At 36.6% G+C, this 18,935-nt stretch overlaps 1 protein-coding gene across 3 annotated transcripts in view; it reads right to left on the bottom strand.

Annotated features, from left to right (window-relative positions):
• Nucleotides 1–332: 332 nt before the first annotated feature.
• Nucleotides 333–18,935, bottom strand: part of LOC135220529 (crustacean calcium-binding protein 23-like) — an 80,905-nt gene continuing 62,302 nt past the window's right edge. For all 3 annotated transcript variants that reach the window (XM_064257711.1, XM_064257710.1, XM_064257709.1), the window contains exons 2-5: nt 16,052–16,210; nt 15,279–15,456; nt 7,811–8,020; nt 333–2,621 (exon numbers count right to left, since the gene is read on the bottom strand). In XM_064257711.1, the coding sequence (XP_064113781.1) occupies nt 2,517–2,621; nt 7,811–8,020; nt 15,279–15,456; nt 16,052–16,203 (645 nt within the window). In that variant the 5' untranslated portion in view covers nt 16,204–16,210 and the 3' untranslated portion in view covers nt 333–2,516. The remainder of the gene's footprint in view (nt 2,622–7,810; nt 8,021–15,278; nt 15,457–16,051; nt 16,211–18,935) is intronic.

Here is an 18,935-nt window from a genome sequence, read left to right as displayed (position 1 = left end):
GTCACTCCTAAACTTCCAAGTTCCTTCGCCAGTGGTTCTGTATTGTACGTCATTCTTGGCTAGGACAAGATCCTTCTGCTGGGCTTCTTCCAGTAATTTTCCCCCAAGTCTGGGATGGGATGCTAGAACAGTAGCTTTTCTAATTTGTCAAGACGGCAAATTTTCTTGAAAGTGTAACATTCTAAACTATTTGAGCCAAAGAAAGTCAGCCTGCACTTGAAATTACGGACGGACGCATTCTAGATTTCCAAGAGATCCCTCCAACAGCATAGCATGGCAGTCCTGGGTAAAGAGCGCAGATGAGAGGAGTTTTAAGTAACGAAACAGCAACAGGATTTTCTGAGATTTATTATTTCATGTACAGTGATCCTTTGACAGTCAATGATGAGTCGATGAATGACTCTTCTTCATTGTTATACATTCATATCATTTGATGTATAAACATCTGACACCTTAAAGTAACAAGAATGACAAGGAGAAGTCAATTACACTGCGAGATACGCAGAAATAAGTAAGCCTGGAAGATAAATAAGCATTTGGAAATGTGTTCAAAATATATATATTTTCTAGGTTGTGATGTAGGTCTTAATGAACTTTTGATTTCCAAACATTCATTCATTCAATATCTTTGTAGATTTAGTGCAGATAAAAAAGCATACTTGGGATTGTAAATATGTCGCAGTTAACACTTTCTGTTTTCCTTCTGTGAGGTACAAGCCTTTTACGGGATGTGAAATCAGTGTTCAGATATATATTTATAATTTCGAAATAACTTTTTTCCCCCAGTGCAAGCACTAAATATTTCAATGAGCATTCCCAGTAACCCAATATGTGATCACTCAACAGTAAGTTATTCCACATATCATCACAGAGAACAAATGTAAATATAAATGCAGCTAGAATCATTTTCGATTTTTTTTTTATTGTATGAGTTTAGTTCTTGCCTAAGCACCGGATTACATGCAGGCGAGTTCAAGTTCGGTTGTTATCGCAGCAATAATATGCTATCAGAGACTCTCGATTTTCATAAATACTTGAGATTTAAATGACAATTGACACTCAAAGTTCAGACATTGTTGAAGCGCGTGGCATCATCCTTTGGATGAGAAATTTCATGAGAAATGGAATGCCGTTTACAACTTTGATCTAAGCAATGTGATCTGTCAATGATGAAAATTCTAGATAAAAGGAAAAGATAAACTTTTTAACACTAAAATCATTCTTGCAATGATGACGAATCAACAGATTTCATTTTTCCACCCTATGCTGTTCAATATACGCTCATTGAAATGCGTCTCGTTCACATGTCCCAAAGCTTCAGCAAATCGAGTCACTGCTTGTCTATGGTGTTGTCGGTGCTATTACTCTGATTGGTTGAAATTTTGTGACATGTTCAATGAGACAAGATGTTCCGAGTTAGCTGGATGCGCATTCACGCACGCGTTTGTGTGTGTGTGTGTGCGTGTGTGTGTGAATATGTCACCCAAAGAAAGCTGGCATTGGTAAATGCAAAATATTCTGTCTTATAAGTGTTCAAGACTTATTTATTATTCGGTTATGTCTGGAGATGTGTTTCCCGTTGATCAACTGCAGTTATGTCTCTAATAAGTAAAAATGACGCTAGAGATTTGGAATAAGATTGAACCCACCATCGTTGATAGACTTCGAAATTACGGTGAATGGTCCAAACACAACATTGCGTCAACGATATCGTGTATTTGTTGCCCAAAAGACCCCTCTTTGTTATTAGCCACTTAGCAAAGCGATCTGATCATAAAAAGCCAACGACTACGGTATATCACTATCGGCAGGATAGACTAGCACCTAAAAATGTTCTCTTTTCGTAGTAACATGAAACAACAAAAGCAAGAGGAATTTCGGTACGAGAGAGTGAACAGGATATCTAAATATCATGAAAATGGCAGTAGTTTTCTTTCCTTACATTACACTGAATACAATGGAAAACGATATCCATAGTAGAGAGAGGAAGAGAATTAAAGAACCTTTCGGGTTGATCAGACAATATTCAACGAGCACTAATTTCACACTTACAGACTTATGAAATAATTCTAAAACGAAAACATTTGAACGGTAAAAGGAGAAACGAACTTATCTCTGTCTGAAAGAAAATAAGAAACTGGTACCAAAAATAAAAAAATAAAAAAAATAAAAACACATAAAAGTTTGCATCCCCATATTACATCATAAGAAACTCTTGATGTCTCATCATTAAAAGCAACAACAACCTGAAACTAAAGACCACTAAAATGAAAATCCTCAGCACTGAAACTTACAAATGATGGTGCGCAAAAGGAAACAGCTGATGAAACTGGATGCCTTGAAGGGAAGTCTCTCTATGCAATGTGAGGAGGCATCGCAAGAGTTAATAGATCTATGCAATAATAATCCATTGTAGTACACTTTATAAAGAAGGAGAAAATATAAGGCCTGCGATGACTCCATATCTTAATAAACTTCTTGGCAACCACATGATTCATAAAATGGTCTGGAGGGATCTATTTAATTCCCCAGGCGTTGCGCATCATGAGATCGAAATAAGCGTCTTGGTCGACGGAAGCGCTCACTCCTGCATAGTAGTCGCAGAATTCGTCCTTCGTGATCTGCAATGCAGAGAAATATAGGTATGTAGTACAATTCAGTTTGATGATATTTATATTGTATTCACTATGTCGTTAATGAAAGTCTGCTTTTGAAGACGCTACAGCACTTCTAGGTATCATTATCATTATTTTTTTATTAATTCAGATGAACCCTATTCATATAACACAAGCCCACCAAAGGGGCCATTGACTTGAAATTCAAGCTTCCAAAGGATATGGAGATTATTAGGAAGTAAGACAAGGTAAAGAGAAATACAAAAAATATAGATATCATTTGTTAAAAAGAATAAAAATGAATAAATAAATAGATAAATTCATAAAATTCACGAAAAGTCCCTATGCCTCCACAGTGATGGGATAGAGTCAAGATAGAGTAATAGTGCTACATAAACTAGTATCCTCATCTCAAAAGCTATGTCGGCAACCGCGAAGTTCTCAATATCCTCCGTAGCGACCCAGTTCAAGGGAAGTCATGTTAGGGGACAAAGGCTAAGCAGGTGTTAGGCCACGCACGGGTCTGGCACAGGTGTGTGTTCATTATCTCAGGGAAAGGACAGTAGATGCACATGCAAAGTTGATGACTGGAAAGAAAATGGATCATGAATGAAGTGTGCAAATGCTGGTGCTTACAGATGAGACAGCTCTGATTAAGGAAAAACGAAGAGAAACCGCAGAAACTAATGAAAGAGTTGGAAATTGTTTGCAAGAGGAGAAATTTTAGAGTAATGTGACAATGAAGTCCAGGAAGACAGAGCAACAAATAATGATTTGGATGGTGGAAGGTTGGGGCAGTTGGTTAGTATCATATAATTTGTGGATTTTCTTCTGTATAGTTTCCCACAAGGCTATAATCTTCTCTTAGACTTATGATTCGTTGATGAAGTTCGTGTAATTTCGTACGCAAGTTCATATTAATAAAGCCTTATTAATCTCTAATTTGTTTCAAAGATTGATAATGACGATTTCCTTAGAGGTTTATGTAATGTGATTTTTCAGGTAAATTCCAGACTCCACGAGTCGGACAAAATATGAGAATAAGCCCGAACGTTTGAGTGAGCAATGAAGCAGCCCCTTCCCCCTTCAACAAACACACACACACACACACACACACACACACACACACACACACACACACACATATATATATATATATATTATATATATATATATATATATATATATATATTTAAATATCTATATATATATATATATATATATATATATATATATATATATATATATATATATTAGGCAAGTGGTTCTTAACCTTTTTACTGACACGCCCCTATAAAGGGCCCTATACAATGAATGATTGTCTGTACCGTTCGCAAAAACATTGTGTATGGGCTTGTCTGAACGCAAAAGTGGGCGGAGTTTCGTGTCTGAACGATCTCAGCGTGAATCTGTCAAGAGTAGGTTGCTGGCTTGCGACTTAAGTCTGTTATACACAGGTCGTTCAATGTATGAGTTTGTCTGCCGATATAATGTTATGGCGCACATCTCTTCTAAAGATGATGCCATGTCTTTTCGAGACAAAATCTTTGTTCAGACTGAAATCGGTGCGGAGATCGTTCATACTGTCTGAATAGTGTGTGTCGATAAGACAATCTTTCAGACAGTCGTTCATACAATCGTTCACTGGGGGCCCTTATGAGTTGGTCTTTTCTTTCACGCCCCCCTTGCATCTATGAGTAAAATTCCCTCCCAGATTTAAGGAAAAAAACAAAATTGAGTAAGAGAAGGGGTTTCAAGGATAGGGAGGGAGGTCAATAATTACAAAACATGTTAAGCCCAATAAGCCTAACTAGAGTATTAAACTCTAAGAAAGTAACGCCATAAGGCAATAGTTTTGCATTTTTCATAAACCTCTGAATATCAGTTCCTCATTCTTGTTAAGAGAATAACTAATATAAGTAGAAGATTTTTTTCCCTCTAGGGCTCGCCGCCTTCCCTGCAAACCGCTGTACTAGGCTATCTTTTAACATCGTCTAAGGTAACATGATCTGGAGGTGTCTGGCATTAATTTACTTATAAACAATTGAAGATAAATATTCATGGGTTCCTGATGCAAAAGCCTCTTAGGGTTTTTGCTTAATAGCCCTTTGTAAATATAAATGTTTCTCCTGGGTTTATTGCTGCTTCTTGGGAAGTCGACTGGACTCGAGCCTGATGTACGCTTAGTTCAAATTTGGACTTGGTGGAAAAAAAGTGAGTTCTAGAAAGAGTTTGTAAAAAAAGTCTAAAGTTCAGTTACCCCAACTTACCCGCGACATGGGCAACACCTTCACACTGCATACACCGTCTGCGCTGACTCTCACTGTAACTGCAACTCTCTCTCACTAAGCTCCTCTTTCTCTCTCCCTTATATATTGTTTGTTTCTGGTATCAACCTTAACGTCATGGTTCGAGGTGTCTACGTTGGCTAAGACCTATATAACACCCTCTCTCACACGTTTCATTATACATTATCATTTCATATTCATTATTCAAAATCTTTATTCGTCGTTTTCATTATTCACTTTCCCACACCTGAACAACGACAGAAATGTTTTGGTAACTTATCACCTTTATCGCCTTTGCCTTATGCTCGCAAATGATGACTTTGTTACCGACCGGCAAAAAAAGATTCGTTCTGGAATCTGGGTTGACTTCAGTTAGCCGAAACCTGATAGAGTGAGGACACGCTCAGTAATAACGCTATAGGCTGCCCTCTTGCAGCAGAAATTGGAAAACCCCAGCGAAAACGGAGAACCTGAATTGAACTATGGTTGAAGAGGAGAAACGAATTATCTCACGATTGAATGTTTAATGAATTGAAACTTTACCCTGGTGATTAGTTTAATTACCCGAGAATGGACGAGCAGACCGACATGGAAATATTATACCTTATACATAATATGGTCTTCCTTCTTATATAAAAAAAAAATAAATAAAATAAACACTTGTATGAGACAACCAAAATCACTGTACGAGAGGTATCTAGACACACTTCGCTTACGCGGCACAAGTCGTTCCTTGGGGCACATACTCTCAGAGACATGTAAAGCAATTATTCAGGTTATATTATGCAACACGAGTTTACAAAGGTAAAAAGTAACTGTGTTGCATACACAGCACCTTGCATAGTCAGTGGTATATAGTCTAGTATACAGTAGGTCAATGATCCGTTCAGATTGGCCCTTAAACCTACGGTTCTGTAGCCAAGTACAATTTTCAACTCTATTGTACGTAAAATTTTTAATTTATACAGGGAAAATTTAATTATTATTGGAAATATAATCATAAACTAATTTTATGCGGGGGATATAATAATGTAATTTGAATAACTACTAATACACACACACACACACTATATATATATATATATATATATATATATATATATATATATATATATATATATATATATATATATATATATATATATATATAATATATATATATATATATTGTTTAAATTACATTGTTATTTTCCATGATAATATAATATTTATGATAATATTTCCAATAATATTTAAATTTTCCTTGTATAAACTGAAAATTTTGTGTACTTAGCTATGGAACCGAAGTAGTTTAAGGGCTATTCTGCTTTAACAGAACTATAGAGCTAGACTATATACCACTGACTATGCAAGGTGCTGTGCGTGCAACACAGTTACTTTTTACCTTTGTAAACTCGTGTTGCATAATATAACCTGAATAATGGCTTTACATGTCTCTGGGATTATGTGCCCCAAGAACGACTGGTGCCGCATAAGCGAATTGTGTCCAGCTACCTCTCGTACAGTGTTTTATAATGAAAAATAATGCATATATGAGTGTTATCATGGATAATTTGTGGGTAATACTACAGTTCAGGGGTCCAAATTCCCTGCATTACATAAGTCACGATAAGCACACAGATATATCAAATATTTATTTAAACATGGTATTGCAGAGAAAAAAAATTAAATAACACACTATTCGTGTGATGTGCAGACATTATTCTCCTTTGTAACAAGGAGTTCAATAAAGAAGTCTCCGAAAGTATAAGTTTATTCTCACCCTGCTATGAAAACTAAGTGCATTGTTCCTTTTATGGCCTGCATTTTTTATATCTATATTTCTAAAAGATAGTCTTCAAATAACAAGTTGCTAATAGCTTTGGGAAATAGTGACTACTCAACTCAGCTCCTCGTCTGTTGACGAAAGATATTTGTCGGATGTTTATGATATAAAACTATTCAAAGCAATATTTTTTTCATTTCAATGCGTTGCTCATTTACTCATTAATGCCAACCTAAGTTCACACAAGCCAAAAACACGCCAGTAACAGAATAATATACAAAACAACGGGATAGGGAGACAAATCCCGTTACAAACAAAGGGGCCCAATAATGTTTCAAGTGGATAACGGTGCTAGATAAGGAACCCCCCCCCCTCCAATCCCAAATATTCTTGCTTCACATCTAGTACACGCTAGGGTCCGTTGCATGGTCTCCATGTATCTATCCTCCTAGGTTGTTACCTGCTATCCTCACTGCCTGAAATCTCAAGAGGAGTTTTGCCACTATTAGAAGGATTACATCCTGTGGGTTTGACTCCACTGGATTTGGAGTGAGGCATCCCAGCTGACGCCTCTGGATCAGTTATTCTGCCTGGGAGTAACCTGTGCTTTCTGGTAAGGTGGAATATACCTACTTGAAATCTGGGCCTAGCATATGCCGGGATAGTTATGTGTAGGAACTGCTTAACGTCTTGAGATCACAACAATATATACTGAATCCCTTATTTGTATGGTTTCTAAAAATTGGAAGCGTTTATTGTGAGATGGTTCAGGCCATTATAACATACACATATGTATATTGTAATAAAATAAATGACTATGCAGAACACATGCACAGTATGTGTATGTAACCCAATCATTATCTAAAAAAGTAAAATAAAAAGGTGCACGTATCTACAGAATTAAGAATAAGAGAGAGAATTGCAACTGCAGAGAAGGGGAAATGATCTAGTGGTTTGTAATATACATGGGGGCATTGAGCATTATACATCATGACAGTCACAGGGTATATGGGGTGAACAGCCATGCTCTTAAGTCTTAAGTGATGCGACATGATTTGAGCATGACTGTAACTACAGTGGTTTTGCAGTTGTCAGAAAAACGAGAGAAACCCTAGAGACAAATGAGACAGAGTCGTCCATACTTTTCCATCGACGGAAGTGTTGTTTTCGAACTTTTTAATGACGGTCAACAGGATCTGGTCTTCGGTCATCTCCCCGGATAGGAACTTGGGGTGCTTAGTGACGGTGTAGACGCCCTTCAGGTCGTCCACTGTCACAACGCCGTCACCTGACTTGTCCATCTTGTCGAAAGCCATTTCCACAAGTTTCATTCGTGTTTCGTTCATTTTGGGCTGCAAAAGAACAAATAGAAATGCTGAAATGTTTTCAATTCAATTGATTTTTACTTACCACACACATCATGAATTTCATAGATTTTTATTACTTTCTGGTTACACAGGAAGACATAGGTGTTTGGATAGTATTACATACATGTCAAAGCTGGTATATTTATGTTATGATTCACACTAATAACTTCAAATCAACAAAATGAAATTCCCTAATTATAAGTTTGAAAATATTCCCCGAAATTCCCCATACATTGATTCATAAGATTTTGTCTGTATATATATATATATATATATATATATATATATAATATATATATATATATATATATCATAGATATATATAATATATATAATATATTATATATATCTATATATATTATATATATATATATATATATACATATACATATATTATTACATTGATATATGAATAATATATATATATATAATATATATATATTATTATACATATATATACATATAAATACAAAAGAGATCCTTACGTGAAAATGGAGGGAGGAGGCTATCAAGACTTTCAACTTTTATTCCAAAGTCATCTTCAGGGTACTAAGCCATTTTAAGAAAACAACTTACATAAGAAAACAATGTGAGGTCACAAATAACAATAAAGCAAGTCAACAACCCACTTTGGTATATAAATAAACGATGTTAAAAAAACATACCTAGCGGAAATATGCAGTTACTACAAATCGCAGTACAAAACTACTTGTTTGTAAAATATCTACAACTCGTTTAACTTTTAAATTATTAAGAATAAAGCTTTTCAACAATTCGTCAATCGTAAAGAGACCGTCGCTCATATTCATGTTTATAAAAGAACTAATGATGCACCCTTCAATTAACAATTTGTCATGCATTCATGAACTTCTAAAAACTACTCTGGGTGAATTCCAGTCTGTAGGGTGATCAAAGTCTCTTACGTGACAAAAGATGGCACTTGAGCTGTTTGTAACCCGTACATTACCAGATTGTCCAATATAAGGTATATTTACAAGTTGTGCAATTAATTTTTACGCTCCTCTTGTTGGCATTACTGGTTTAATACAAAGAATGAATTCTTGACAGATGAATTATTGCTAAAAACAACATTTACTTTCAGACATTTCAGGCTACGTACAATTGATAAAAATTCACAACGGTATGGCAAAACTAAAATATTTTCAATCTCAAAATTACTTTATCTTTCGTGACAGTAAAATGTTTTTTTTTTGCACTTTGGAGGCAACTATCAATAAAATACCCTGGGCAACATCATTTCCCTGCAATTTCAGAGAATTTTCTGAATTTCTTCTACTAAAAGTTCAGGATCACAAATTCTATATGCTCGTTAAACATCCCTGAGAAGACTGATCGTTTTATCTTGGGGTGATGGCTGGAAAAATTATGAATGAAAGCATTCACTGATGTTGGTTTCCGGTATAATTTGAATTTAAATCCGTTGTCGGGTCTCATAATGACTGAGCCAAGAAATGGTAGGGTTTTATTCGTTCTACTTCCAATTTGAACTTTATGGATGGCACCATACCCCTTAGAATTTTTAGAAGTTTTGAATGGTCTGGTTCCATCCGTAAAGTTCAAATTTGAAGTAGAACAGAATAAAACCCTACAATTTATTGACTCAGTCGTTAAGTGCACCGACAACGGATTTAAATTCAAATTAACAATGAGGATGTCGCCAAGGAAGTAGATTATATGTTAAAGCACGGATTGATTGAACCCAGCAATAGTCATTGGTCATCGCCAGTCGTATTGGTAAAGAAACCCGATGGTGACTTCAGGTTGCGTTTCGATTATTGTAAGGTGGAGACGAAGTCACTAAACCTGACTGTTATCTAGTGCCGCGTATTGAAGACTGTATTAATAAGATGGGTAAGTCCAAATATATAAGCAAATGGCAAGTTCCTCTGTCTAAACGGCCGAGGGCCTTGTCAACTTTCCTAACACAACCAGGGTTGTTTCAATGTAAAATCATGCCGTTCTGTATGAAGAATGCTACTGCAACTTTTCAATTTGATGAATACTTTGTTACATAATTTGGAATAGTGTGTCGTCTATATTGATGATACAGTAACCTATAGTGATGACTGGGACATCCACCTAATACGTGATAGAGCGTCGTTTGAGTTTCTGAAAGAAGCTAGTTTAGTAATTACTTTAAAAAAAGAGTGAGTTTGCCAAAGCAGGGGTCGGGGACAACATATCAATTGACACCCCCCTCCCCCCTTATTTTTTCCTCGAAGTTTTGTTTACCATGGAAATGAGGCTATTAATAGCTAATATTAATATTATCTACACAGTATACCTATAATATATTAATATTATTATATAGATATATATGTGTGTGGTGTGTGTGTACAGTGTATATATATATATATATATAGTATATATATATATATATAATATATATATATATATATATATACACTCAATACTAACAAGTATAGAATACTGAAATAATAATAATGAAATAGATTATGTAATTTTTCATTAGGTTCGTGGTCAGATTAATTAGCCACTTAAATCTACATTCGAGTTCGGCAAACGCGGCCAACACCACCAACGTTTGCCGCAGTTGCTTGTGAGACTATTGTTTGTCCTGCATCTAAGCCTTTGATTTTCTTGTTAGACATTACTTTTGTACAAATGTATTAAGTTTTAATTAAAACTAGCAAAATGGTAGACCTGAAACTGGAATGGCTCAGTTTGGAAGATACTCTAGCGCTAGGTTATAAAACATTCACCATAATATCGGTCATGAACTGCCTTGTCAATTGGTCGTTGGTATTTCACCTAATGGTCTAGGCCTAGTTATAGTCAAAGTACCGCATTTTAGCCAATCTGTAAATTGTGGACTGATAAAGCTTGTTGCCTGACTAATATTGATAAATCTGTCACCATTTTCCTTTAATATCATCCCGATATTCCTATGGTATCAAAATACACCAAATAACCTCCATTCCTTAAAAATATTTCCCGGTGGCGGCCTTACAGCAAGGTCCGCCCGGAACGCCAAACTGCACATAGTCTCACATAGCTCGCCAATATTAACCGATTAATTTACGGAATGTCCCCCCGACTTCTAGAGACCAGACGACGCCCCTGCTATTTGAGTCACAAATTGGTTGTGATAAGGTAGCTTCTAAACAGGCAAATGTTGAGTCCACTAAGAATATAGAAATTCCTAAGTGTCTGAGGGTTGTCAGAAAATTCCTTGGGTTGGTAGAGTATTACCGTAGGTTGTTATTTTTTATTTATTTATTTATTTATTCTTTTTACATTTCTGAACCTCTTGGCTAATATATTACGTAAAGGCCTGTCTACACTAGGAAACATGGTTTGCAAACAATTTATACCGTATATTGTTTCCCATCCAGAATGGAAAACATTTAGTGTTTCTGTGTGTAGCTATATGTATATATACATATTTATAATGTACATATGTTTATATATACATATGTATACATGCATTTATGATATATATATATAATATATATATATATATATATACATGTACATTGTATGTAATATGTATATATATAATTTATTTATATATATGTATGTGTACTGTATGTAGTATGTATGTATGTATGCGTATATACAGGGTGTAACACGAGTTTACGCAAATATTGTGGGAAATGTAAGTAAAAGTTATTCCGAGCAGAAAATCTTTCGTAAACATATTTAGGCGTCGTTTGTTGGTGAAGGAAAGTTTTGAAATAACCGTTATCTATCTATCGTTGCTTTCATGCGATAGAAGGTGTTCAAGGGGGGTCGGTGCATCCTGGGATGTTGCGGGGAGAGGGGGGGGGGGCGGCGTTGGCGGGGAGCATAGAAAAGGAAGATGGAGCGAAGAGACCGATGTAAATAAATTATCTCCCAATAAAATGTATTATTTAGAGTTTGAAGAAAAATATGCACGCATCATTGAATCCCTATTCCTTCCTATAAATGGTATTTATCGGACACCAATCAAAAAAGGGGAAAGGAGAGAAGCAAAATTGAATCTCCCCGCCATCAAAGGTAGGCTTTATCTTTCTCTGATCCCTCCTCGAGCGCATTAAAATAGCCAAGTAGATTAAAGAGGCTGCTGCACCAACAAGCATCCTGACGACTACTGAGGTCTGGACAGGAAACATTGTTTGCAAACAGTTTGCAAACTGCCAAACATTGGTTTGCAAACAGTGTTTCCTAGTGTGGACAGGTCTCAAGAATGTGAACCTTTAATTGGACTAAATCGACGCAAAATCCTTTTGAACAACTGAAACAGGCATTGGTAAATTTCCCTATTCTGAAAACCGCAGATTTTGACATTCCCTTGTCCCTTGCCACTGATGCGAGTGATGCAGGTGTTGGAGTACTGCTGCTACAGAAGGATAAACGGAGATTCTCATCCTGTTGCATTCTTCTCCCAAAGATGATCTCTTCCACAACAAAGGTACTCAACAGTGGAAAGAGACACCAGCTTTAATTTTGAGTGTTAACCATAATCCGACCATAATCCTCAAACCTTTCCAAGCGGGCAAAGAAATAAAAATCAACAATTAATGCGTTGGAATCTCTTGTTACAGGAGTGGTATTTGGAATTTGCCCACATTCCAGGTAATGACAATATTGTTGCTGATGCTTTATCACGCACTGTTGAACAGGAAGAAGTAGGTCCTTGCAGCAAATCAAGTAATCTCAGTATCATTCGAATTACGGTATATGTGTGTAATAACCTTATTGTCGTGGCAATATAACGATGTAAATGTTTGAAGTCTTGGATTGGGGTTTACTTAAGTTTAAGGTCACTTCACAAGTGAAGTGAAGCTGTTGTAGTACATTGTTTATTGATCGGGTTTATTGTGGTGATTTAGTTTTAATGCTGTTAACTATGCTTTACTGGTATTTGTGTGTTTGTCTTTCGCAAGGGAGGCCCGTGCTGGTCTTCTCTCTCTCTCTCTCTCTCTCCTGTCGTTCTGGGTTGGTTGTGTATTTTCATAGGACGCTCTTTGATACTGAGTGAAGTGAATCGTTTGTGGAGAAAGTGTTACAGAAACCCGGCTGGTAATGTTAAAGGAATAAGTGTGAATCTAAATTGTTTAGACTGTTTACTCAACTATATAGTGTGCACTGACCTGTGGAGGTGGTGGTTTTTAGGTTTTGGGTTTACAACCCCCGTAATATTAATCTGTGGTGTTAGTTACATAGGGTATTACTTTTGGGTCTGCCAACCTTGATACTTGCTACCTCACTTGTGAACTTCCAGGAATATCAGTTCCATTTATGTAACATTTTAGAGAAGTTTTGTTGATATTTTTGTAGCACTATTGGTAGGCTTAAGGTCTTGTACTGCATATTAAGTTTTGTGTAGTATTGTGCCATTTTGTGTTAACATTTATTATTTTATGGTACTTTATCAAGTTAAATTAAATTTTGATTGAAGGCTTATTAATGTAAAACTTTTGAAAGAAAAGAATTTATTGTAATTTTTCTTTGGTGCGTGAGGAGGGGCCAGTATGCTGTCCTTTTTTCTTTAAGTTCAGTACGTTACCATGATAATATTTTAAGTAGCATGTAATAAGCAATTTGGGCAGAGTTTCTTGAGGACTTAGTTTGTCCTCCTCGCCGGCCCTTTAAATTGTTAACAAGCATTTACAATTATGTTTCTCTTTCTGAGTGACATCACCTTAGCTCCTCCTCTTCGAGAGGTTTTGTCTTCCCCTGAGGAGACGAGCGCGGGAGTCTGTTTCATGAGCCGTTTATGAAGGTTGCTGTGGTTGCCTGCTGTAATGAATTGCCCGTTGAAGTTGTTACCTGCTGTCCCCACTGCCTGAATTCTCGAGAGGAATTCCGCCGTTATAAGGAGTATCACATCCTGTGGATTTTGCTCCACTGGATTTGGGGTTACGGCATCCCAGCCCATACCGCTGGTTCTGTTATTCTTCCAGGGAGCACTCTCTCTTACCTGGTAAGGTATAATATGCCTGTTCGAAGTCATCGGCTAGATGAGAATGAAGTATTTGGCACTGTTTATGCCTGATGGGCCTTCGATATTCCCAACCTACAGTGTTATATCATTATGGATTAGGTTGGATGTAATCGTTAAATTAATCTGTCCCTTTTGGATCCTTTCCTGCTTCTGGACCTCCTTCTCAATATAAGTGTGTTGCTGTCTTTCGTTAGTAGTATGTATAGCCTAAGTGTGTTTTTGTGTACTTATTAATCTAGAGGTTCAGGTGTCATTTATATCTGATTTTTATGTATCAAATATTAAGTGGTTTTATGAGGGGGTTTGCTTGTTCCCCTTGAATCACTTTGCACTCTGTGAGGTATTTGTATGACTGATTCCAATTCCACTCTATATATAAATAATATAGATATAATATATAATATATATATATATATATATATACATATAATTACACGGAATGCTGATATGAAAAAATGAAATACAGGGCATAAATCCTAACTTGTTTTGTCTGTAGTTTTCTAAGACCTCTTCAAAAGAACTGATATGTAGTTGTAAAAGTCTACAAGATACATGCTATAGTGACTGTACAAACGAACATACACACGGCTGGAAAGAATATTCATTCTGATAGGGATAAGTAGGAATCTTGCACTCCTCCTTATCCCTCGATGGCAAATTTTATGAATATTTGAGTATGAGCCAAGGATCGTTCGATTTATTGTTCAGCAAGACTGAGGAGAGGCCGAATAAACTTGTAACAAACTTCAGAGAACCCATCTCTCCTGAAGGAAGACGCCTGGAGCTCAACGTAAAAGAGAGAGAGAGAGAGAGAGAGAGAGAGAAACTCAAGGTTTAGCAAGATGTCAAATCGCCCGCTCCTCCAGCATAAGACTTTAAATTTCATTATTAACGGCATGTCGCCGCATGCTTATAGAGAGAGAGAGAGAGAGAGAGAACGCTTGGTATATCAGTCGAGAAGAAGTTCGTGATAAGCACTGGGTTACATCTGCTCTGTAGTGCTTTGAAATATATATATATATATATATATATATATATATATATATATTATATATATATATATAATATATATATATATATATATATATATATATATATATATATATAGATATATATATATAATAAATATATATATATATATAGTTATATATAATATATATATATCTATATATATATATATATAATATATATCTTATATGAGAGAGAGAGAGGGAGAGAGAGAGAGAGAGAGAAGAGAATCCATGTCAACAAGTAGAAATCTGAATTTACCCTAATAGCTACTAGGAACTCTTCGTAGTTGATGCTTCCCCCACCGTCCTTGTCGAAAGCGTTGAAGAGCTTTTCGGCTTCCTCCTCGGAGAGGTCAAGTCCTGTCTCAACGATGCCCTTGGAGAACTCTTCCATGTTAAGGCTGTGGGATCCGTCATCATCCATTCTTCGGAAAATCCTGGCAGTCGTCAGAAGAAAGATTAGCCGAAGTCAAATGAATCAAATTAGTCATTATGCCATAAGAAAAAGTTATGGATTTGTCAAGAATAGTAAACATACAACACTACCAGCATGCAACAGGATTAGAGATATAATATTTCTGCTATTACTACTTCTAAAATCAATAGTAATATTTATAAGAGGGAGACGTTACTGCTAAATGAATCAAGTTCCATAGCATTACTGGCATTGCCACAAGATAGTTTTTTTTTCTGTGGGAGACCTCACTAAACAGATTTATCGATATTGATACAAGTTCATTAATATTAGCAGCTATATATACGAGAGCTCTTATTACTGGAGAAGCTAAAAACGCTCTCGGGATCACTCGGACTGATAGTTAAAAATACTGAAAGATCGTCGTATCTCATTAAAAAGCCTGAGGCAGTGAAGCTGCTGTGTGTCAGTGCCAAAGATGTCAAGGGTAAGAGAGAGGAGAGAGGGCAGCGCAGAACCCTCTGAAGACCCCGTCAGAATAGCTGTGGTTTTGGTGAAAATGAAAGAGCAGTGAAGCTCGATGGAACCAAAGTAGCTGCAGTATTTCCATGACTTACTTGCCCATGCCCATGATACCAGAGGCGCCCCTGGAGAGGCAAAGGAGTCTGAGTTTCTCCACGGGGTCTGTCGTCTGGGTCAACTTCCTTCGGGCAGCTGCCATCATCTCCTCTTCATTTCTGGTGGAGGCGGTGCGGGGACGGTTCGCCATTCCGTATCTGTAGGGGAAAAGACAATGATTATTATCTTAGGATGATACTCACATCCAACGTCACATTTTATTTCCTTTGAAATTCCAAAAGACATTTCAATCATAGCTAACTACTGTCAGTTATTTTGATGATGAACACACGCACACACACATATACTATTATACATATATTGTATGTTTGGATGTAGTACGTATGTATTCTCCTTTCTTAACCTACTGGAGAGGTAAATAATCATTGGTAGTCTAAGAAAAATGAGTGATTAATAATTCCACGAGCACTTTATCTCGCTCTCTCTCTCCTTAGACGAGGTCAAAATTTGTGCTAACACTGTCAGTGAGAAACATGAACATAGAAAAATAAATCTTGCCTCATATCTTATTTCTTGGCTGTCGTGAGAACCCTTATTATCCCTTACATCAAAATCATTCAGAATCAACCTACGGCCACCTCAATAAATGGCTGTTTCTACGATGGCTGACACTTTTCCAAAATGGTGGTAAATTTGCTCTATATTATTATTTTAGTATTTTCATCCCATAAGCATGCAAGATTTGCATACTGTCCCATATATGATGACTGTGAATTCATATTTTGGTGTCTTCTCTATCTAGCAAGGCTTCTGTTTGTTGAAACGATCCGGATACCTTCTGCTAAATTCAGGAACCCAATAAGCCCCCAGAGGCAGCTCTTGGAAATTGTTGGGTTCGAGGTAGAACCGACGGTCGTGTTACCACACTGAGAACGATATTTGTCACGATCGGAGGAAAAAACTATCATCATAAGGGGCATCAATTCTTATGCTCGATCTACATGCTGTTGTGTGTGTGTGTGTGGGTGTGTGTATGGGTGTGTGTGTGTGTGGGTGTTCAGTCGATATTCCCTTGAATTTCTTCCTTTCCATCCGAGTGCAAACTCACCCTGCCTTATCGATTCCCTCCCCGTCGCTGACCTTGGAAGAACGAGGATATAGGATAGTCACTCATCTTTGCTGCATTTTTTCATTCTACTTGAAATTTCTTAGTTGTTCAGTTTTTTGGCATAGCTTTTAACTGTATTTGATTTGACGATTATTACAGCTGCACTAGTCTATGTACACATTTAGGCTTTTTTCAGTCCACGAAAATTAAATCTCTCGCTCTAGCTCTCTCTCTCTCTCTCTACTAACATACTATGTAGCTTGATAATATATTAATTTCAGAAAAAGTATTCGTTATCTAAAATGTGAATATGAGATATTCAGTTTCAAGTAGTATCTTTCCAAAGAGTGGCATATCTGCAGACCGCAGTAATTACAGCCCAATCTCTATTCTCTCTGTGCTCTACAAAGTTGCAGAAAGACTTATTTTTAAGCCCCATATAAGTATGTGGATTCTAAAGGATTGTTTGCTGATAGGCAATATGCGTATAGGAAGCAGTTTGGTATCTGCAATGCCTTTTTAGATTTGACATGACATTTGCAAGAGATAAGGGTTTTGAGTGCATCGTAATTCAAATAGATTTTAGTGCTGCTTTCGTTTTGGTAAATCACAAGGGTCTTATTTACAAACTTCAGAATCTTGGAGTGGGTGGATATGTTTCAGGATTACTTCAAGATTTCCTTACAGGTAGGCAGCAGCGAGTTGCTGTTGATAGGATCTTTAGCGAACAACGAACGACCTATTGTGTATAGAACTCCATAGGGTAGTGTTCTTGGTCCGCTGTTATTTTTAGTGTATGCTTGTGATATGATTGTTGACCTGGAAAACAAGATGGTTCCATATGCAGATGATGCAACACTCGTGGTTGTAATAAAGACTCCACTTATGAGAAATGAAACCGCCCTTAGTCTCAATCGTGACATGGAGCAGATTAGTGAATGCAAATGTCTGTGGGGTATGAGGCTGAAATCCAGTAAAACAAAGACTATTGATTAACAGACTTCTTACAGATTTTCCACCTCATCCTCCCCTTCAGGTGGATGAAACTCTGCTGAATAAGTCTGAAGCTTTAACTATTCTACTAATAGGTGTAACTTTTGACTCACAGCTTGCTTTTGAGAAACATCGAATAAGAGTGTCACCAAATGCCGCACGAAAGCTAAGTATCCTTCGTAAGGCCTCGTATATTTATTAAGTCATTAAATCAGTGCTGCCTGTTTTAGGTCTTTTGTCTTTATCTTACTAGAATACTGTTCTCCGGTGTGGATGTAGACTTCTGCCAGAGATTTATCTCTTTTAGATAGAAGGGTTCGTGGTGGTAGGTTTCTGTTTCCTAATATTAGCAGTTATGACTGAGACAATCGACGGATGATCTCTTGTTTGTCACGCTGGACTATGGAGCAGCTTCCCTGAGAGTTTTGTACAATTCACCCTCAACAGTTCAAACGAAGATGCAATGCCTTACTACCCTAAAACGATCTACTTACATTTTTATCTACTTATCTATTAATTTGCTAATTTATTTTATCTTTCCTAATAACTGATCTCATCTGTTACTTCCTTCAAATGTACACCATATTCTTTGGAAGCTTGATTTTCAAGTTAATGGCCGCCGTGGGCTTATTCCATATGAATAAGGTTCATGCTTTGAATGATAATCAATTAATAATAATAATGACAGAAATACTAATTGCTCTTCTGTCACTAGGGCAGCTGTGTATAGGTAGGTAGACTACACCAAGACTGCGACTGAACGAAAACCGACATTGTTGATCTTAGCTAAACAAAATGTAAATATTTTAAAAGCCTTATAA

This window comes from Macrobrachium nipponense, chromosome 2, assembly GCF_015104395.2.
Source record: "Macrobrachium nipponense isolate FS-2020 chromosome 2, ASM1510439v2, whole genome shotgun sequence".
Classification (NCBI taxonomy): Eukaryota; Metazoa; Arthropoda; class Malacostraca; order Decapoda; family Palaemonidae; genus Macrobrachium; species Macrobrachium nipponense.
Note: the sequence above shows the minus strand (reverse complement) of the source record. Positions and strands in the feature narration are given on the sequence as shown.